The following is a 22,415-nucleotide window of genomic DNA, read 5'->3' as shown; positions in this document are numbered from 1 at the left end:
GTGATTCAATACAAACGTTCTATTTCTATTTTATTGTATTTTGTTTAGCTGTGTGGGTTAGAGTTTACCTTCCCAATATGGCGGCGCCGTTGGCGTGCCAATCCCCGTGACGTTCACAACCCGGGTGTCCACCTTCAAACAACTTCCTGTTTGTGTATTAGCGGATATGAATGAGTTTTTCCCCTGTTGTCATTCTTCTCCTTCCCAATTCTACTTTTGATTTAATACGTGACTAAAACTGAGGACTAAAGATGTCTGAAACCGGGAACCGACTACGGAAGCTTCTCGAATCGCCCAATTTCGACCCGCAAAGCTACGTCAAGCAGTTGTCCCAGCAGTCCGACGGAGACAGAGACCTGCAGGAGCATCGGCAGAAAATCCAGAATCTGGCCGACGAGACGGCCCAGAACCTCAAAAAGAATGTTTACAAGAACTACAGGCAGTTCATCGAAACGGCCAAGGAGATCTCATACCTGGAGAGCGAGATGTACCAGCTGAGCCACATCCTGACCGAGCAGAAGAGCATCATGGAGAGCATCACTCAGTCCCTCCTCTCCACGGATAAAGATGAGACCTCCAAGGAGATGCAGGCAGCCTTCCCCAAGGAGACAGAGGAGCTGAAGCAGAGGACGCTCACTTCCCTGCTGGAGAAGGTGGAAGGAGCAAAGAACATCATGGACACCCCGGGGAGGCACCTGGTCTACAATGGAGACCTGGTAGAGTTTGACGTGGACAACATGTCGCCCATCCAGAAGGTGAAATGAAATCATTATTTACAATGGGTAAAATGTTAGCAAAAGTGAATGAGAAGAAAACAAACACAATGATAATAATCAAATATAAAAAATAGGGCTACAACTAGTAATCGACGATTAATCGAATAAAACACGTTCTACAATTTTCTCATTTAACCACTGAAGTCTTTTGCTGTTCAATGTTAGAAATACATCAAAACATATAAATAAGAAATTCAATTCCTTTTTTAAATAAGAAAATAAAAATTTTATTGCCTACAATGCAACATTCCTTTAGTAAATCTGAACAAGTGACGCTGAAGCTAAAAACATATTCACAGACAAAGGTGTTGTTAACTTGAACACAAAATGTTTATGTTTTTTGTACATTTTTGGCTTAAGTGCTGCTCTGAATGTGTTGCTGTTTTCAGTAAATTGATTTAAAAAATATATTTATATGTCCACCAGGAAAAGAAAACACAAGTTTAACTAAATATATATGATTTCTGTGGTTCATAATGTGTAGACTAAAATAAATATTGGTGATTTTAGTACAAAAAATAATTTTTCCTTGACAACCATGCTTGCCATCAGTGACTGGTGGATTTGTTTCAGCGAATCAAGCCTGTGGAAACATCTGTCCCAAGTCATATCAAAGTTTTTTATTTTGTTCAATAATCTGGTGCACAAAATAATCTTTAATTGGTTTGGCACACTTCTTGTTTTCACCAGGTTCACGCTTTCCTCATGAACGACTGCCTGCTGATCGCCACCTGGTTACCCAACCGCAGAGGCACGGTGAAGTACAAATACAACGCCTTGTACGACCTTGAGAGCTTCGCCGTGGTGAACGTGAAGGACAACCCCCCCATGAAGGACATGTTCAAGATCCTCATGTTCCCCGACAGCCGCATCTTCCAGGCAGAGAACAGCAAAGTGAAGAAGGAGTGGCTGGAGATTCTGGACGAGACCAAGAAGAACAAAGTTTCCAAGGAGAAGCACAAGAAGGAGGAGGAGGTCCCCATGTCTCCGGTGCGGGCCGAGGTGTCCACCAACCCCTTCGACATGGAGGACGAGGAAACGGTGGAGTCGGAGGACAGCGTGGATCTCAGCATGGAGTGGATCCAGGAGCTGCCGGAGGATCTGGACGTGTGCATCGCGCAGAGGGACTTCGAGGGCGCAGTGGACCTGCTGGACAAGCTGAATGAGTATCTGAAGGACCAGCCGGCGACGCCCAAGGTGAAGGAGCTCCGGGCGAAGGTGGACGAGCGTGTGCGGCAGCTGACGGAGGTTCTGGTGTTTGAGTTGTCTCCAGATCGCTCCCTTCGCGGTGGACCTAAAGCGACCCGACGGGCGGTGTCCCAACTCATCCGACTTGGTCAGTGTTTCTCAAAGTGGAGGAAAATGAGAAAACAAATATGAAGAAATACACTTTCCAGTCATAAATTTAAAGTTTTGTAGTTATTATTATAATATACAAGTTAAAAAAAAACTTATTGAATATGGAGGTAAAAGTTAGGAAATGGAAATTCAGGAAAACACAATTAATCAGACTGGCAGTCAAATTTATCAAGTTGCTTTGCTCCTCTAGCTAGAAATGGAACAATTTCTGATAAGAAAAAAACTGCAGCTGCTTCAAAAGGCGACACTGTGGAGACTAAATAAAATTTGATGTGATAAATAGTAAAAATATTACTTTTTTTAATCAAAAGAGGAGGTGGAGGTGGAAAATTGTACCTGGTAATATAGCAACATCAGATTAATAGTCATAATATATTATCTTAGAAAATGTTCCACCACACAGAACATGTTGCCAAGTAAAATCAGAAGGTATGAGGTTAGCATTTATGCTAAACGAAAGTAATAATTATTGAAGAGAAAATAAAAATTTGAAAAAAATGGTAAAATTCTGTTTTTTTACATATTTTGTAGCATTGTCTGTGGGCTTACTAAGGGGGTCTCTGGCTAGAAGCTAACACTATTTGGGCGACCATGAACTAACTCTCTCTCTCTTTGGTTACCTAGCAACTCACTCACTCTTTGGTTACCTAGCAACAGCCTGTTGAGTAACTGGCGCAGCAGCAGTTTAAAGTTTTGCCACAGTGCCTCATAACTGCTTAAAAAACACAGGGGGGTTGGTAGTATTTCAGATCTTTAAATAATGTTTTTCAGCCAAGATGTCCAGGCCTTTTCCAGCTTATTGACTTTGTCGCTATGTTTTTTTTTTTAGCAAATTTTCAGACAAAAAAAAAAAAAGGTATTTGCAGGTCAGGCACTCCAAAGCTGTAATCATTGCACCACTAAACCAAATCAAAACTAGAAAAGTGTAACAAAACATTGAGAACTGTTGATCAAACCCCCCACAGAAACATATTTGAATAAATACCAAGGTCCAGACTTCTGTGTCGTACTGGAAAATCAGTGATACTTTAATGTATCACTGTGTAATGGATTCTGCTGATTTCAGGTCAGTCCACCAAAGCGTGCGAACTCTTCCTGAAGAACCGCGCCGCCGCCGTCCAGACAGCGATCCGGCAGCTTCGCATCGAAGGAGCCACGCTTCTCTACATCCACAAGCTCTGCAACATCTTCTTCACCAGCTTGCTGGAAACCGCCAAAGAGTTTGAGATGGACTTCGCGGGCAACACGGGCTGCTACTCGGCCTTCGTGGTCTGGTCCAGGTCGGCCATGACCATGTTTGTAGACGCCTTCAGCAAACAGGTCAGCGAAGACGCTAAGAGACGGGTTCAAAGGTGTTTTCACACCTGACGGTCTGGTAGATTTGGCTCAATTGTGGACCAAAATCGCAACATTTGTTACATTTTCATGGTTCTCGTAGATATAAAAAAAGGAGTAAATTTCCGCCAAAAAAACTTTTTCTACAAAAAACACGGAAATGTCTGAGTTTCAAAAGCTGAAAATTTGCAAGGCAGAAATCAGAATTTTTTAGATTAACCAGAAATTTTTTAGAAAAATGTGGAAATTTCTGAGTTTCAAAAGTTGAAAAGTTGCTAGGAAAAGCTAAAAAATAATTTGGATGAATCTTTTAAATCTTCTAAAAAAGGTGAAAATTTGGTAGAAAAAAATCTGAAATGTTGAGATTGATCTCATAAATTTTCTGGAATAAAATAGAAAATTTCCGAGTTTCAAAAGTCAAAAATTTAAGTTTATAAAAAAAAAACTTAAAAATGTCTGAGTTTCAAAAGTTTTAAACTCTGACTCTGAAAATTTGAGGTTGATCTTGTACATTAAATGGAAAAAGGGTTTGGGCTCTTTTTTTGGTTGTATTTACCCAGAATGCCATGTGCTGCAGTTCACTTCCTGCTTTTGGAGCGGTACCTGCTCTGCTTTGCATTCTCATCTGGATTCAAACATCACCAGAGTTCACTTCAACCGTACAGAGGCCGAGGGTTTTAGGTGCACCAAGGTGCTCGTTATAGAAATATTCTTCAGCTTAATGAATGTTTTCCACTTTTTCAGGTGTTTGACAGTAAGGAGAGTCTGTCCACAGCAGCCGAGTGCGTGAAAGTGGCCAAAGAGCACTGCCAGCAGCTGACCGAGATCGGCCTGGACTTGACCTTCACTCTGCAGTCACTGCTGGTTAAGGACGTCAAGGCGTCCCTGCAGAGCTACAAGGATATCATCATCGAAGCCACCAAGCACAGGAACTCAGAGGAGATGTGGAGGAGGATGAACCTGATGACCCCTGAGGCTTTGGCCAAACTCAAGGTGGCGCCGACTGCCATTGTCCCATCTTTTGTCCTGCTTTCTGTATTGTTTTCAGCTTTTGGAAGCTGAAGTATTTTGCTATATTTTGTAAGATTCCTTTTTAAGGCAAAAAATGTACCAAAAGATACACAAAGAAGAAACAGTGGGTGGAAAAATGCTTTTTCTGAATTATAACTCACATGAATGTGGATACACTGTAAAATTTATGAAAGACTCAGATTTATTAGTTTTAGTTTAGCAAACAATTGTTTAATACACAATTAATCATTTAGCAAACAATTAATTGCTTACTAAATGATTAATAAATTACTAACCGATTAATCTATAGTTTACTAATCAATTGTAAATGAAAAAATAATTTAGGTTTTAATTATTTAGTAAACGATTGTTTAATAAACGATTAATCATCTAGCAAATGATTAATGGCTTACTAAATTATTAATTTTTCACTAAATGATTAATCGTGTACTAACCGATTAATCTATCAAATACCAAACAATGGTAAATGAAAAAAGTTTTTAAGTTTGTAGTAAACTTAAAAACTTAGTCTTTGCTAAATTATGAAATGCTTAGTAAAACAATTGTTCACTAAACGTTTAATTGCTTACGAAATGATTAATTTGTCATTTATGAAATAATTGTAAACAAAAAATCATTTAGTTATTAATCGTTTAGAAAACAATTGATTATTAGATTAGTTGAGAATTATTTCAGTAATTGATTCATCGTGATTAATCCGATTAATCAGTTCAGCTCTAAAAGCAACACAAATATTTTTTTGCTAACGTTACAATCTTCTCTCCTGTTGCAGGAAGAGATGCGCAGTTGTGGTATCAACTTCCAGCTGTACACAGGCGACGACTGCTGGGTCAACCTGAGCTACACGGTCGTAGCCTTCACCAAGCAGATGATGAGCTTCCTGGAGGAAGGCCTGAAGCTCTACTTCCCCGAGCTGCACATGGTGCTGCTGGAGAGCCTGCGGGAGATCATCCTGGTGGCCGTGCAGCACGTCGACTACAGCCTGCGCTGCGAGCAGGACTCCGACAAGAAGTCCTTCATCCTGCAGAACGCCAGCTTCCTGCACGACACCGTGCTGCCAGTGGTGGAGCGGCGCTTCGAGGAGGCTGTGGGGAAGCCGGCCAAGCAGCTGCAGGACCTGAGGAAGAGCACCAGGCCGGTGCGGATCAACCCTGACAGCACCACTTCCTTGGTTTGAGGCGGTCGGGAACGCCCACACATCCGTTCCCTCCATGCAATTTCACAGCTGACTGAAACACTAATTGCTGCTTTTTGTTGAGAGGCTGCAGCAGCAGCAAAATGAAAACAGTAAGCACACCATTTCTGTTCTCACATAAAGGTTTATTTTAGTTTATGAAAATAATTCCTCATCCAGAGTTGGACATAGCAAATACACTGCAAAAACTAAATCTTACCAAGTATCTCAGTGTAGTTTCTAGTGTAAATATCTTATTACACTTAAAATAATAAACAATAGAAGCTTGTTTTATGTCAATAATTCCCTAATGTTGATGAAAAGTTCCAGTTCTATTGGCAGATTATTTCACTTACAACAGGGAAAAATGTCTCATTATAAGTAAAATAATCTGCCAGAGGAACTAGTCATTTTTCTGCAATTTTAAGAAATTATTGACTTAAAACAAGCTCCTATATCTTGCTGAGAAGTTACTGATGTGTAAGTTTTGTCTTATTTCAAGTAGACTAAGGATTTGCGCTAGAAACTAGACCAAAATTACTTGACAAGATTTTGTGTTTTTGCAGTGTATACACTTTATGCTTCTTTATCTCTTCCATGAATGCATTTTTTTGTGCAAAATTTAATAATCAAATGCAGATTTTTTTTTAATGTTTGCATAAAACAAAGATATTTGCTTCAGTTTAACAGGTTTACCCATCACTAATGTTGATTTTCATACTGTTAAAATACACAAGATGTTTACAATGGTGCATTAGGGCCATCATAGATTAAAAAAACAAAAGGAGTACATTTCCACCAAAAAATGTCAGAAATTTTCAAGAAAAATCTAGGAAATTTCTGAGTTTGAAAATTTGTAATAAGAAAGCAGAGAAATTTTGAGATTAATCTAAAAATTAGATTTTTTTCTTAGTAAATTTACAACTTATAAAACTCTGATATATATATATATATATATAATTTCTTAAAATAATCTACAAGTTTCTGAGTTTGTTGTTGGAAATGTACCCTCTATTTTTTAATCTACAGTGGCCCTAATCCGCCGTCGTAGATTTGTTGTTTGATTTTGAGGCAGCCATTTTGTATGTTGGATGAAAAGGGATGAATAAACTATGCCATTATGTCGAATGTGAGTTTTTTTTTTTACTTTAACACATTTTAATGTTTTATTTCAGACATAAAAAAACAATAGAAACAAACAAGTGATTAATTAATAAAGCACAACATTAATGTTTAGTACAAACATTACTTCCAGATCAAGTAAAAATGTCTAACAAGCAGAATTAACTATCAATATATTGACTTTATCTGACTACAGTTAAACCAGAGACATCAAGAGAATCAAAAAATCCCAAAGTTATCCAAAATATTCCAGTTGTTTTAAATAATCCTGAATCTCAGATTGGAAGATCAGAACTTGTTTAATAAGAGACTTGTGAGGATGTTTCTGTTACTTTTTTACTGAAAGTTTTAATTTGAATCATTATTATGAAGAACTGTCGCCCTCTTGTGGCAGGTTAGTATCAGCAAATAGATGTTTACAAACAGAAACTCATAACTTACTTTAATATCTTCAGTCATAAGTGGTCTTTATTGGAGAAAATCTCAGAGATGGCAGCCAAAAAGGCAAAATCAATGCAGATGAAATTATTTAACTGGAGTGTGAGGTGAAATTAATCTTGGAATTCAAACTTTAATGTCCAAATTCTGACATTTTTCTCAGAATTCAGAATATTTTTCTCAAAATTAGATTTTTTTCTTAAGAATTCGGGATTTAATCTCAGAATTCTGACTTTAATGTCCGAATTCTGACTTTTTTTTCCTTGTAGTTGTGAATCTCAGAATTCTTTTTTTTCTCAGAATAAGAATTGTTTCAATTGTTTATGCATCATAATCTCTAATCTAGTCTCAAAACTCAAATTTACAGAGTAAATTTGGGTCAGACTTTCAGTGTGGATGAAGTGCAGATTAAATCCTATAGCGAGGAAGAAACCGTTGTGTTATTTTCATGTACTAACAATTGATGTACACCTAATAATCTTTGGTTACTAATTTTGAATTTTGACACAGAATTACAATTCTGAGGGCAAAAATCAGAATTCATTTATTTTCTGTTGCCCTAATCTTCCATAAACTTGTGTTACTGAAGGCAATAAAACTGGAGAAAATGTCTTGTCTGAGGAGATTTATGTGGCATTGTTCACACAATGATGTGCACAGATCCTCATTTCACAACAAAGCACATGCGAAAGGCAGGTAATGTGATGCTAACAGGGCTGATAAATGGGAAATCTGTTCCAGGATGTGGGATTGATGCGGCTCCCTGAGGGACCCCAGTCTCTGCTGCCGCTGTCTACTCCGTTAAATGTCCAGCTAACACAAAGGGCTAACGTGACAAACACAAAGGTTACTCGGTCGATCCGCTGCAGAGGCTCCCTCGTCCATTTTTAGCGTGTTCGGGATCCATCTGATAGTCATTTAGTGGAGAATGTGTTTCCACCAGCGATCATGTTTCATCCTCATCATCACTCCGACGGCAGAACGGACGCAGAATTATTATCTTTATCACGGCCGCCATTATTGTTGACATAATGATGTCAGTGAAGACCCATTTCTGTCTTGTTTAGGAGACTGTTTGCTACTACTGGGAAATTAATTAAATGAAAAGAAAAGTTGCTTTAAAAAAATACACCTGTTCGCCTTTGTTTAGCTAACTTAATTTCACACTCACATTTCAAAGTTTTTTATTTATTTATTTTTAGAACATTTCTGAGAATCTCAAATTGTATGTGTTTTTTGGTAGAAATTTACACCTACCATACCATAGGTAAAACCAGATGACCAAATGTGCTGGAGTTCTGCTTGGGTTGCTAGGAGATGTGCTCAGCTGGGGTTGCTAGGTAATGATGCAGCGCCCATACATAGTAACTGAACAGTCAGGAGGTTTTCAAAAAACACTAATTTATTGTCAAAATGGCTGTGTGTGTGTGTGTGTGTGTGTGTGTGTGTGTGTGTGTGTGTGTGTGTGTGTGTGTGTGTGTGTGTGTTTTAAAGCACTTTAGCTGTTTTTATAAGCAGTTGAGACCCAAGTGGAAGTATAAAAATGTGGAAAATGTGAATTTTGCATAATAGATTCTCTTTAATGGTCCACTGAATAAAACTGATTTAACACCAAGCTGCTAGCAAATTCTTCCCTGGCTTCATTTGCTCCTGTCTTTATTCTAGGCAAGACATACAGGGTAATAATCTCATTATCCATATAGGTCTGAGGTGTTGTGTTTGTCTGAGCTGTCCTATTCTTGCATTAGAAGATCCTGCCAAGAAGCATTTGACTTCAGAAAACAGCCAAATACCCCCCCTTAGACAGCTGTAGCTGCCACATCCAGCCAGGCAGGGGTCCAGAGACAGACTGGGGGTTTACTGGAGAGATTACAAGTCTCAGCTGGGGATCTCCCCCAGTCAGTATGTTTGTTTGTCATACTGAATATATTGAGTCATTGTAAATCAACATGTGAAGACTGGAAACCATTCTTATAATGGCTGACCACAGACGTGTGAGTGGCACCTGCAGAAAGCCTGCAGCAACACTGCCAAATGTCCCATGCAAGCGAGAGCCATTTCTGTAGTTTTCACAATAAGACCGTAAAGCTGCAGTATGTAACTTTTATTTTAAAGAAAACTAAACTAAACCAAACATTACATATTTGTTGAAGCTGTCACCATGAAGCATGTCATAATAATACATTTTACTGGAAGATAAATTGTTTCAGAAGTTATTACGATAATGTTGTTGTTTTGAGACAATTTTTAAGTAATAACATTATAATAATGCAAGGACACATTTTCAGAAATCAATAAAATTTAACTTTAAAGTGTAATGGACTTTCAACACAGGAACTGGAAGACAATTTAAATATCCAAAATAAACAAACAAAACAACAGCAACAACAAATAAAATGAATTATAGTCTCTCTTAAAAAGGGGGGGTATGGGGGTGTTAAATGAGACCAAAACATCAGACTGAGTTTCTTCTAGCATATTTTCAGCTTTTCAAGCTCAGACATTTTCAAGATTTTTTTCTAGAAAATTTCTGAGGATAATCTCAAAATTTCAGTTTTTTGGTGGATTTTTACTCCTCTTTTATTATTATTATTATTATTATTATTATTATTATTATTATTATTATGTATCTACAACCGCTGTATTTTTATATCCGATACTTTTCAAAGTCATTAAATTACCGTTATAAATCACATCAACCCACACGTCACCGCTCTCAGTCGTGCGCATGCGCAGACCAGTGCTGGGAGCTGTCCGCGGCAGTTGGTGCTCGAGCGTTTTACCCGCAGCAGCTTCACCGGACACATCGCTACCGGAGACATGGAGGAAGAGCTAAAATGCCCCGTTTGCGGTTCCTTCTTCAGGGACCCCATCCTGCTGCCGTGCTCCCACAATGTCTGCCTGCTGTGCGCCCGGAACATCACCGTCCAGACGCCGGACGGGGAGACTCCGGTCCAGAGCCGAGCCTCCGGAAGCTCCGACTACGACTACCTGGACATGGACAAAATGAGTCTGTACAGCGAGACGGACAGCGGCTACGGCTCCTACACCCCCTGCCAGTTGAAGTCTCCGAACGGCGTTCGGGTATTTCCGCCGGTCGCCCCGCATCGGAACTGCTCCCTCACCTGTCCGCTGTGCCACCGGAGCGTGTCCCTGGATGAGCGGGGTCTCCGGGGGTTTCCTCGGAACCGGCTTCTGGAGGCCATTGTGGTGCGGTACCAGCAGACCCGCGGCATCCCGTGTTCGGCATCCCCCTCCGCGGTGAAGTGTCAGCTGTGCGACCGCAACCCGGTGGTCGCCACGGTGATGTGCGAGCAGTGCGACGTCTATTACTGTAACGCCTGTCAGCAGCGGTGCCACCCGTCCCGCGGTCCGCTGGCCAAGCACCGCCTGGTGCCGCCGCCGTCGCCGAATCAAGCGGCTGGAGGAGCAGCGAGCGGCGGCGGTGCTGGGGGTCAGCAGCCGGTGCTGACCGCGCGGAAAGCGGGGACCTGCGTGGATCATGAGGCGGAAAACTTCAGCATGTACTGCTGCAGCTGCAAGGCTCCGGTGTGCATGAAGTGTTTGGAGGAGGGGAAACACGCCAAGCACGACGTCAAACCGCTGGCTGTGATGTGGAAGCAACACAAGGTGAGCGCATACTTCACTTTTTATGCTCCATAAGGATCGTTTTTTCAGTAACACTGAGGTTTTTGGGCTTATTTTAGAGATAAATATTAATTTCTTCTGCATTTCGTTACGTTGCCTCAGAAAGCTCCTTTGGCAAGAATGTCAAAAGTGCGGGCTGCGGGCCCTTTGTGGCCCTTGGGCTGATTTTTTTTTGTGGCCCCCAACTGCAGTTCAAGAATGTATGATGGAGTATTATTATTACTCCATCAATAATAGGAAATAAAACAAAGAATAATAAAAAATAAAATTACAAGAATAAAGTGTGTGAGAATAAAGACATAATATTATAAAAAGTAATTCTATTACGATAATTAATTCATAACATTACGAGAAAAAAGTTGAATCAGACAAAAAGTGGAAATAATACTAGAATAAAGTCAAAGTGTTTTGAGAAAAAACTTGTGCAAGAATAAAGTTGAAATAATGACTACAGTGTGATAGTATTCCAAGACAAAAGTCAGAATATTACAAGAATAAAGTCATAGGAGAAAGAAGTCTAAATAATATGAGAATAAAGTCAGTGTTAGGAGAAATGTCATAATATCATGACAGTAAAGTCACAATATTATGAAAAAGTCAAAATAATACGAGAACAAAGTCATAATATTTCAGAATAAACACATTTGAGAATAAAGTAATGGTAGAACTGTACAATGGCTGCTGGAACATACAAGTGTTTTGTTGTTAACCTACTATCCAGAAACCACTCGCTGCATTTTTGTTGATTGTGCAGTACCCTCCACTTCTACTTTTCAAAGATGTACGGTTGTATAATTGTGAATCTGCTTGCAGCCATTTTCATGTGCGAGTGTAATCCTTGATTTGGGGGGCGTGGCCAGCAGCGGCTTATTTGCATTAAAGTGACAGAGGCCCTAAAACGGCTAATTCTAAAAGGAGTTAAGACAGGCAGGAACGACCAGACTAAGAATGATTTTGTGAAAAAAATGTAATGAATATGTTTTATATAGCACATAAACCTAATCTCATCTGTTCAAGAACGGATAATAGATCACCTTTAAGAACATAAATGTCTACATAGTACTTTACATAGTACTTTTTAAAGTACAAGTCTGTATTCACTTTTAATACTTCCTCCCTTTTGTTGAGTTCTGCTCTTTTATACCATTTTCAGTTAATTAATCTCCCCCATTCTGTTGGATTTGCAGTATTTGGGGCAAATTATATGTGAATGAACACATTAGAACATGATTACTGCAGGCATGTAAACTGTAAATGTGGGATGAGTCACATCAGCCACTGGCCTACATCTGTACTGTAAGTGGGAGCATATGAAAATGGAGGAGGTCAGCGTTGGTTTATGCCTTAAAGGTTTTCAGAATAAGGAGGGGGTCATTTTTTCCCTCTGATTTCCTGTTTTGAGCTTATAGTATATTGGGAAAATCAAATCTTTATGTTTAATATGGTGTGCAATATCACAATCCCAAAGGACTGCATGGATGCTGCTACTAATAACAATATATTTATCCTGTTGTATAAACCGTTGCTATTATTTACCAGATTTAGAATTAGATGATGGAAAATATGGTTTCTTGCAATATTACAGTAATGTTATATTTTTTAATTTTGTGCACACTTCTCTGGAGCATACATATATCCACATAATTTATCCCTTTATTTCATTTTGATATGAAAATATCTCAGAAAGGCTAACTATAATTGCATAAACATAAAAAAATATGTGTTTTGATTAGAATTAAAGTAAAAAACTGGATGATTTAATGTAAATAATTTAAAATACACACAATTTGGGACATGAAAAACAAATAATTTGCTGTGATTGCGTTAATTTAGCTTAATTTGTATTCAAAACAATAAATAACATGAAAACTTGCCTTGTTTAGACTAATTGTGAAGTAAATCTTACTGCTGTCTCTTGTTTAGTTAAATAGCTGCTTTTATGACGCATTGATTTTTCCATTCAGGCATTAAAATGTCTTCAGGGACAAAAAGATTGGACAAAAACCTGCTGATACTAGCTCTTCTCCCATCCGTCTGCCAAAATAGAAAAATAAATAAATCACCCGCCTGTTTCATTAGGGAGTGATTAAAGTGATTTATGGTCTAATCCATTTTTTAAATGGCCCTTTCATTAATTTTAAAGATGAGTTTGCTCCTGGGCCGAGGTCAACTTAAGTTCATTTCCCCCAGGTTAGTGGCGACCTCACTGACTTTTATTAAAAAGCTCAGTTTGAATGCATTTGTGCCTCAACTTGGCATATTGAAGGAAATGTATTTAAAAATAAATGATTAAAAGGATAGTCCAGATTTTTAAAAGTAATTTTTTGTATCAGTTATGATGATTCAGCATCATACCTGATATAGATAATGTACATATTATACATATAAAAAACATTTTATGTTGTTTATTTAAAAAAAAAAATTTCCTCATTTGCCTCAACCTGCTCCCTTCCCCAGCTGCGTCCACTCTCCTATAATTAGCTCTGCTGCTCCCTTTTGTCGTTTCCACTCTCCCTCAGTATTTAAGCTCCTCTCTTTCAATAATTGCAGGATCCTGGTTTCCAGGTATTCAGGGTTTAATCTCACAATTTTGACTTTTTCCTCAAAATTCAAACTCTGTTTTTCTCAGAATTCTGACCTTAAGCTCAAAAATGTGACCATAAACCCAGAATTTTGATGTCAATCTCATAAGTCTGACTTTAATTTACAGATTCAGAATTTTTTCTCAAAATTTTGATTTTTTTCCCAGAATTGTAACTTTTTTACCCCCACTATTCTGACTTTTTTTTTCTCAGAATCAGAATTGTTTAAATTGTTTATGCACCATCAGGCAAATCTAGGCTTTAAACTTAAATCTACCAAATATATTTGGGACAGGCTTTCATTGTGGATAAAGTGCACAATTGACACACTTGTAAGAATGTTTGGATTTTGACAGAATTGTGAGAATCTACTTTTGTAGTGGCACTAATCATCTTCTGTGTCTTTGTAAGTTGTTTTTACAGTTTCATTATTAAATATTGATTATCAGAATCCACCAGAGCTCCAGTTTGCATCTCGGTTCTTCCTTATTTTGAATAACATGAGAATCCCTGCCATATGCACAGGGACAGTTGATTTAAATTCATTATGCAGCGCCTCTGAAAAGTCTTGATGTTCCTTCTAAAGAAAAATGTGTTTTGCAAATGTATTGTCTCTGGAAATTACAGCAGTCCTTAAACATGACGACTTAATTACTAGCAAGCTAATCTGGGGAATTTGGTATAATTATGTAAAAATGCCTCAGGAGTGGGAAGCAAAATGGTTTTAATAAAATGGAAAACTCTTAGCTTATAGAGCAAACCAGTGTGTGTCTGAGTTTAGGTTGTTTTAGCTCTTTCCCTTTTTCTAATGGAGTATTTCATTCATCATTTGCAGAAATTAAAAGGCATTTTGTGCTAAGTGGGTCATTGGGACTAATCTCTGAGTGTCTTTCTCATTTTTTGTGGATTTGTTCCCAACACATCTTAGCTTCTTCCCTCTTTTTCTCATAAATTGGCTCATGTCTCACCTTCTCCATCTCTTATTTACATCCTCCCTACCCTTCATTTACCCTTCCCTGCCTCCCTCCATGCATTTCTTCCAGATCCCCCATCGCACAGGCTCATAAATGGGCCGTGAAAATCCCATCAGGATGCAGAAGTGAGCGGGCGTTGATAAGTAATCAGCAGCGTATGAACAAGAGATGGGCACCTCTTAGTTAATCTGGTGTCCTCCTCGCTGAATGAGATCGATTTGCCACGCTGAAATGGCTGTTCAGTTTTTGAAGTGTCACTCACACAGACCAATGTAGTCTATTTTATTTATTTTTGATGGATTGCGCTGGTTTTCTCCTATCTGCTTTGGTGGGTGTAGCTTTATCCAGCTTCCTCCCCCATTTTCCTCTTGATCTCTTCTTTCTTCCAAAGCAGCATGGTTCTCCGCCTGTGACCCAGAAAGATTTTCTTTTTCTCAGGCATCACTGGATGATTAGTGTTTTGTTGAAACATTTCTGACCAGATCATATATCTTTGTAAGAAAACTGACAGATTAATTGATTTAGGAAAACTGTATTTCCTGCTAGGTAGCCCAAAACGACCCAAATGTTTGGAAAGACATACTGAAAATAGAGCTGACGGGCTCCATGAATAACTGGTGGTTAGTTTTTTTTAAAATAATGAAAAATGCACGGATCTTTTATCTGGTATGTGCCACTGTGTGTTATGGGCAGTAGATAGACTAGATTTCTTCCCAAAAAACTAATTTAAAATTTTTCTGAAAACAAACAAACAAAAACAAAAAAATTAAATTTGTGTCTGAAAAGTCAAAAAACTTCTAGAAAATTTGCTTGAAAAACTCAGAAATTTTTAGTTTAGTCTTAAAAATTTTTGACAATTCTAACTTCTTACTTTTCAAACTCAGATCATTTTCTAAGGTGGAAAATGTTCAACTTTTGGAAATGTTTTTTCTAGAAAATTTCTGAGATTAATAAGTTTGGTTAATTTTTTTCTTGCAAACTTTCGACTTTTCAATCTCAGAAATTTTCATGTTTTTTTTTCTCAAAAATTTCTGAGATTGATCTTGGAATTTTGGTGGAAATTTACTCCTTGTTTTCCTGTCTACAATATCTTTAAGGTATAAGCCATAAATAGGAATAAGATTGTTGCTGTCAGATTGAATAAAAATGTTTATTTACAGGAAAATGTTTGTTCCAGCAGACCTTATCAAAAATGAACTGTAAACATTGATAATTTTGTGTGAAAACAACCATGTGACTGCGCTTCGACTGTTCGTCTTCAGGTCAACTATACTGGGCCCTTTAATCTGTTTTAATTGCTACCATATGTATTTATGCTGTGCTCCCATTCTACGTTATTAATCCATATAATCCCCTTTAAATGTTGTAAGAAGGAGATCAGTACAGTATTAACATCCTTTGAAAATATTTAATTACTGCTGTACTCAAAACAAAAGAAGAAAACAGATAAGAATACCTAATTGATTTCTTTTTTTAAAGTGACCTTATTAATCCAGGTTTTACAGCAAAGAAACAAATTAATTGTTACCAGAATTTCCACAATGCTAAACCTACCTAAACATCACAGTTAATTCAGACCTTTAAATCCCCTTTATCAGCCTGTTGTTGCAGATATTTCTGCTTTCTGAATTGGTGACTTCGGCCTGTACCAGTACGCTTGACAGAGCATTATCAGGCTCCACTGGACCAAAAATAAACCGCCCCAGTTGAGGAAAAAACACAAAAATGATGAGTAATCTCCCAGAAAATTATGAGCCAGTCTTCCTAGAATACTATCTGAAATTCCTGAAAAAGAAAAAAGGAAAAGCATCTTATTTAAACCCACAAAAACAAAACTTAAAAAGACAGCTACCTACCAAAAAGCACAGTGGTGGTTGTATAATCTGTCTTCAAAGTTTAGCTGGATGTCAGAAAGTAATTGTGTATTTAATGGTATCTCAAACATCAGGCTAAAACAATTAGAAAAATAGAACTGAATTACTTCCACTTTCAGTCTGCTCTGTTTAAGACAAAAATAAATTAAAAACCTTGAACATTAACAAAAGTACTGTTGATTTACATTAAAAAAAGGTGGCAAAAGGAAAAAATGTTAAAGGGGACGTATTATACAAAATTCGCATTTTGCATGGTTTTGTACTTCCATTTGGTTTTCTACTGCTTCCACAAACGGTCCAAGCGATTTAAAAATCCACCCAGACTTGTTTTGGCAGTAAGTTAATGTTTTTTGGTGTCTGGAATGTTAAAAGTAATGTAACAAATCAGCCGGCACAACCCCTCACCTAGTAACCCCAGCAGAGCCCAGCACGTTACCTAGCAACCCCAGCAGAGTTCCGCCCGTCACCTAGCAACACAAGCTGAGCTCCAGCACAACTGGTAAGCTGGTTTTATCACTGTATGCACTGTACAATAGATGCTGGAAAAGACAAGCGGTTTGTTGTTTACTTACCATCTAGAAACTGATTTAAAGGTCCTAAAACAAAATAAAATCTCATCATCAAAGAATAAGTTTTTATTCTTTAAGTACAAAAAACAAAAGATCAAAAGTGGTTAAATTAGAATAAATTGTAGCATCATAAAGTTTCTGTGTTTGAAAGATTAAATAAAAACAAAAATACTGAATGCAAGTGTTTATTTTTAATAAGAACATGACAAGTCAGTGCATGTAGAATTGCAATGAATTGTTTTCACTGGGGAAACATGGCGTCTGCGCCGCCCCAACAGCTGCACATCTGTGACTGGGGATGTTTTCTAATAATCAAGCTGTACTCTGGTAGAATTGCCTCACTTCTCTTTCACCAACACAAGATTTATACGAACGCTCAAAGCAGGCCGTCTACACCTAGTCAGCTCATCGCATCTACTAGTGATGTGTTTGAGTTTTATTCATGCATAAATCTTCTGCGTCCGCTCGCAGCATTAAACGCATCTCTGTGCGGTTATTAGATCACTCCTCCTCTCAGAGATGTCATCTCCTCTGAAGCTTCATCATTTAATCCTGACACTAACACGCTTTGTCTTGTTTCTCTGGATGCTGACAAAACATTTTGACAGGAATTACGCTGCCAGCTATTTATTTAAAAGCTGCATTTAATAATCCACAAATTCACAGTGAATCTGCATTCAACTTCAAAGATCTCAGCTCTATGCATCACAGAGTCCTGGTAGTAGAGTCTATCAGAGTAGAAAAAGAGTTATTTATTAGACGACATGAATGGTGTTGATTTGTGCCAACAGCCATGTCCGACTAACCTCGTTCCAAATGGCGCCGCGCCAGCTGACTCTGACCTCAGGCCCAACAACACAGAGATGCAGTCAACTATGTATTGGCTTGGATTCATATCTGACTAATAACACCTCAAATGTTATGTTTAACTCAAAAGAGTATTAAAAATGAGCTTCTTCAATGCTAATTTAATCATTGTTATAAGTTATACTGTGATAATATCTCAGATAAATGGGATAAAATGCTGGTCATTAGTTCAGAAACAAAAACCAAAACAAAGATAATTTACTAGAATATAGATTTAAAAATTCTTTCTTCAACATAAAATGATGAAAATAACAGCAGAAATGCAAAATTAAGGGATAAAACTGGATCCAAGCAGATACTGTGACTGTTTTATTTTTATTTTATGAAATTGTGTGATTATTGTCATGGTAACGGCTGGACCCATGAAGCATGAAAGAAACAGAGGAAACCAGTGAGGAAACACTGGTGGTTGTATCATCTGATTACTAGATAATGGACTGGTGCTAATTAGAAAGAGGGAGCAGCTGTGAGGAGGGAGCAGAAGGCAGGTTGAGGGAGAGAGAGCAAGCAGGAGTAAACAAACTAGGCAAAATCCAAACATAACTAAAACAAATAAACAATAAGTAATAAAAGACTGACAAAAGTAAAAGACAGAGCTCAGGTGAAAACACCCTGAACATAACAGAAGACTTTGGACATCATTTGTACTTTGGGCTTTAAATGTCTTGAGAGAGAGAGCTCCAATTTATGTAAAAGAACATCTCAAAGAGTGCAGACATGTTGCAGTACATACTCCTAATTAATAATTTACACAAAATCAGAGATGTTTTTAAGTCAAAACACCTGGACTTAACTCCCCATATCTTTCTTTTTATTCCCTTATGGAGGCCCAGTCCCAAAGAAACAGATTTCTGTCCTCATAATGCCACAAACGCAAAGCAAACACAGTTCTTCTCTCTTGCACGCAACATGGGACTCAATGACTAAAGGCTGTGCTGCAGGACTTCTGCAGTGAATGTAGGTTAATGCCCATTTTTCTGCACTTCCTCTGTTTTGGCCCTGGCATCCTCTGGAGACGCGCGGCGCGTGTAGCAGTAGTAGGCCCACCGTTCACGTGTGTGTAAGAGATTGTGTCCCTGTGATCTATTTTTGGCTACACAGCGAGTGGTGATGCCAGACTTCCGAGAAAAGTGTGGACAGTGAGCATTGTTGCTATGGCTACAAACGTCTGCTCATTCATCACAAACCTCGACTGAAACGGCAGATTAAAGACAGAGGATTTGTCATGACTTCATCCGTTTGTGTAGTAAAGTATAGTTGTGGTGTTGAAACTTTGGGTTATTTGTAACTCGCACAACTTCAAGGTGACTTACTATGCTTCCTTGAACAGGTTAGGGTATGTTTATGGGCTGTACAAACATGTTTGTTACTTTTTTTGCACAAAATAATTCCCAGATAATAAGATGATCAGTTCTGCCTATTTTGAGCTGTTTTAGGGCATCTTGCCACTTTAAATCCAAACAAGTTGCTGCTGGCCACACTCCCCACCCCCCAACTCAACGTTTACCTTCCTATGTGAAAATGTTTGCAAACAGATTAACAATTATACAACTGTACATCTTTGAAAAGCAGAAGTTGAGCCTCCTGCACAACCAAGAAGAATGTAGCAAGTGGTTTCTGGATGGATAGTCAAGGACAAAACAGTTGTCTTTTCCAGTAGCCATTGTACAGCACATACAGAGGTAAAACCAGCTGACCAAATGTGCTAGAACTCAACTTGTGTTGCTAGGCAACGGGCTTGGCTTGGCTGTGTTTGCTAAGTAACATGTTGGTGTTGCTAGGTGAGCTACATTCCAAACTTTTTTGGAATGTAGCTCTCATTTTCCAGACACCATCTTTTAGAAGCCCTAGAAACCCAAATGGAAGTACAAAAAATGTGCAACAATGTATTTTTATTTATTTTTAAAATTTTTCTGTTTCTTCTTTACTCTTGTGATGTGAAAGATTATGCAAAGACTTTTAAGTTACTAATTCATTTACAATATATTCCACTATATTGTGAGTCATTTATCTGGTGTTCATTATGGACTGGAGATGATTTATGAGGTACACTGAAGTTCAATTTTATGCAAAAACTGCAATGAACATGTTTTGTATAGCCCATAAACATGGCCCAACCTGTTCAAGGAAGCATAATGGGTCACATTTAATGTTATCCGTATCTGGAAAGTAATCTGCTCTCTTGTTTTCTCTCCTTGGCGTTTAGATTGTGCCTCTTGTTTCAGGTGTTGATGCTGCAGTATATTAAAAATGATTTTCTTTAAATGTATATAGCAGAGCAGCAGAGGATTGGTAGATGAAAGGATGTAGAGGAGAAAGGAGAAGAGAGATTGGTTTTGACCTCCACCAGATCTGAACTAATAGGACAACAAAGCTGGGGGAGGGATGGACTGCTCTGCTGCAGCTGCATATGCACCACATATTACTGCAGCAAAAGCTTTAAGATTAAAGGGAATTTTTACACGGTCAACAAAGCTATTGAAGTCAGATTAAAGAGTGAATCAGATGCTGCTACAGGTTTTGGTGTGATATTCTTCTGGTTCTTTTATAATTTAGAAAAACAGATTCATATCCACGGGTTTTGAAGCTTGTTTTGCATTTGGTTTTAATTGGCTGGAAGCAAAAAAATCGTCATAATTAACAGACATAAAAGCTTTCCTTGTAATTTTTAATCATCAACTTCCTCCAAGTTGGATTCATTCATGCTGGATTTCTTGCATTTAACAGACCATTTTTAAATATATACACACAGAAACTGATATTTTTACTCATTGCTGGTGAATGAGAAAGTGTGTGGGAACTGTGACGCACAGAGTGGAGGCGGCTGCTTCCTCTGAAATCTATCAGGAACTGTGTGTGGGCTGCAGCGAGTCTCGCCCTGCAGTCTGCATTCAGCTCTGCTGGCCAGGTGAGGAGTCCTCACTCTGACAGTTTAAATACACATGAAACCAGATATTTACATACATGAAACACATTTTTTTCTCGCTGTCTAAAGTTAAATCAGACCAAACTTTTCTTGTTTTAGCTCAGTTGGAATTACCTAAATTATTCCTATTGGCTAAATGCCTGAAATCTTCTTAAGAACATTTTTGAAACGTTTGAATTTGAGAAAAATTACCCTTAAAAAATGTCTGGCATTTAGCAAATAGAAATAATTTTGGTAATTCTAACTAAGTTAAAACAGGAAATGTTTGGTCTTATTTAATTTCTGACAGTGAGAAAAAATTGGTTTGTGTCTTTTTATTCAGTGTATTAAAATAATTGCATACATCCTTACATCCCCTGTGATGTTATTTTGACCCCATTCTTTTAGTGCTGGGAAAATAAACATTAAGAAATTAGATGAAAATAAAAATCACTGGTGCCACACTCATTTAGTCCTTTCTTCTTTAAATATTTCTCTTCGGACTGAAATGTATTTTATTTGTCATGTCTCTTAGGTTTTATTATAAAATACTGCCCTAATTATTACAGAGTTTAATGTTTCGATACCCTTGGGCCCGCAGCATCGAAGATCTTCCACTGTACTAATCAGATTTATTCATCAACTTTGTGCTCACAAACAAGCAATGTGTCTTCGGTTCCACTTTTTCTCTCGACATAGGCAGTTAAATGTGAAGATACTTTAAAAATGGATGGAAATAAAATATATATTGTGATTTACAGCACTAAGACCCGCCTTCTGACTCTGATTGGTTGTTACTGTTTAGCACTGGAAGAAGCAGAGGAGCTTGATTATCAGTCATACTGTCACAACATGGTGGCTGTTCCAAAAATATGTAAAAAAAATATTTTTTTAAAGTTACATACTGCAGCTATAACTTAAATAATTTCTTAGATCCAAAAGTAAGACTTTTGTTCAATGTTCAATGCTTTACATATTATTTCCAATATTATTTTGTACAGTGTCTTTAAGTTTTAAAGCATTATAAATCATAAGCATTCTGTTTAGGTAGAACAAAATGTTAAACATTTGAAGATTTGGTCAATTTTAAACTTATTTTTTACCATAGAGTAAGAACATAAAAAACAGTGCATGTTAGAAGAACAGATAAATATGATGTAAAAAACTGAATGCAAGTGAAAAAGGGAGGTGGAGAGGTAAAATGTGATACTTCAGCCCCTCCTCTGGTCCCCTGGGTGTGATTTTTGACAAGGTCAGCGCCACAATCACCCATCTGATATGTAACCGCTGCCTTTTGTTCTCTTTTGTGTTACTCTTGTTGGTACCAGAGTGAGTGGGCTGCAGCTTTGACATAATGTGTGTATATGGGGTAAATAGCTGGACTTCCTTTGCAGGAGAAGGCTTAACAGAACAGCCCAGTCAGAGGTTTTGTTCAGGCTTTCTCCTTCAGGCTTTGTTCGCGCTGCCATAAAACGGTCGGTTTTATGATGCACCATCTGACTCTTTTTGCAGATGGATCAGTGGCAAGCTGTCTGCTCCAGTCTGCAGAAACAAAAACCATTAATGCAGAGATGGGGATACAGAAAGGGCTGGATATTTAAACTGATACTATTTATGTCTATTTGTTTATTTAGCATTAATAAAATCCAGACTTTACATTGTCCATTAAATGCATACATCTGGGAAATAATTTAATAGGTTGAATATTTTATTAAGAATAGTGGCTCAAATATTAGCAATACAGAATTAAACTGTCAGCA

General features: G+C 37.9%; 2 protein-coding genes across 2 annotated transcripts in view; both read left to right on the top strand.

Annotated features, from left to right (window-relative positions):
- Positions 1 to 40: 40 nt before the first annotated feature.
- exoc8 (exocyst complex component 8) lies at positions 41 to 6,804 on the top strand. Its single transcript, XM_014996244.2, has 5 exons — positions 41 to 755; positions 1,467 to 2,112; positions 3,202 to 3,455; positions 4,215 to 4,463; positions 5,275 to 6,804. Exons 1-5 carry the CDS (start codon positions 252 to 254, stop codon positions 5,677 to 5,679), a joined length of 2,058 nt encoding a protein of 685 aa, XP_014851730.1. The 5' UTR covers positions 41 to 251; the 3' UTR covers positions 5,680 to 6,804.
- Positions 6,805 to 9,922: 3,118 nt separating this feature from the next.
- trim67 (tripartite motif containing 67) overlaps positions 9,923 to 22,415 on the top strand; it is a 34,475-nt gene continuing 21,982 nt past the window's right edge. The window contains exon 1 of the mRNA XM_014996245.2: positions 9,923 to 10,866. Coding sequence (XP_014851731.2) covers positions 10,057 to 10,866 — 810 coding nt within the window. The 5' untranslated portion in view covers positions 9,923 to 10,056. The remainder of the gene's footprint in view (positions 10,867 to 22,415) is intronic.

The sequence above is a fragment of the Poecilia mexicana genome, unplaced genomic scaffold (genome assembly GCF_051168715.1).
Source record: "Poecilia mexicana isolate PSO_F unplaced genomic scaffold, ASM5116871v1 scaffold_21, whole genome shotgun sequence".
NCBI lineage: Eukaryota > Metazoa > Chordata > Actinopteri > Cyprinodontiformes > Poeciliidae > Poecilia > Poecilia mexicana.
This window is presented reverse-complemented; position numbering and strand designations above follow the sequence as displayed.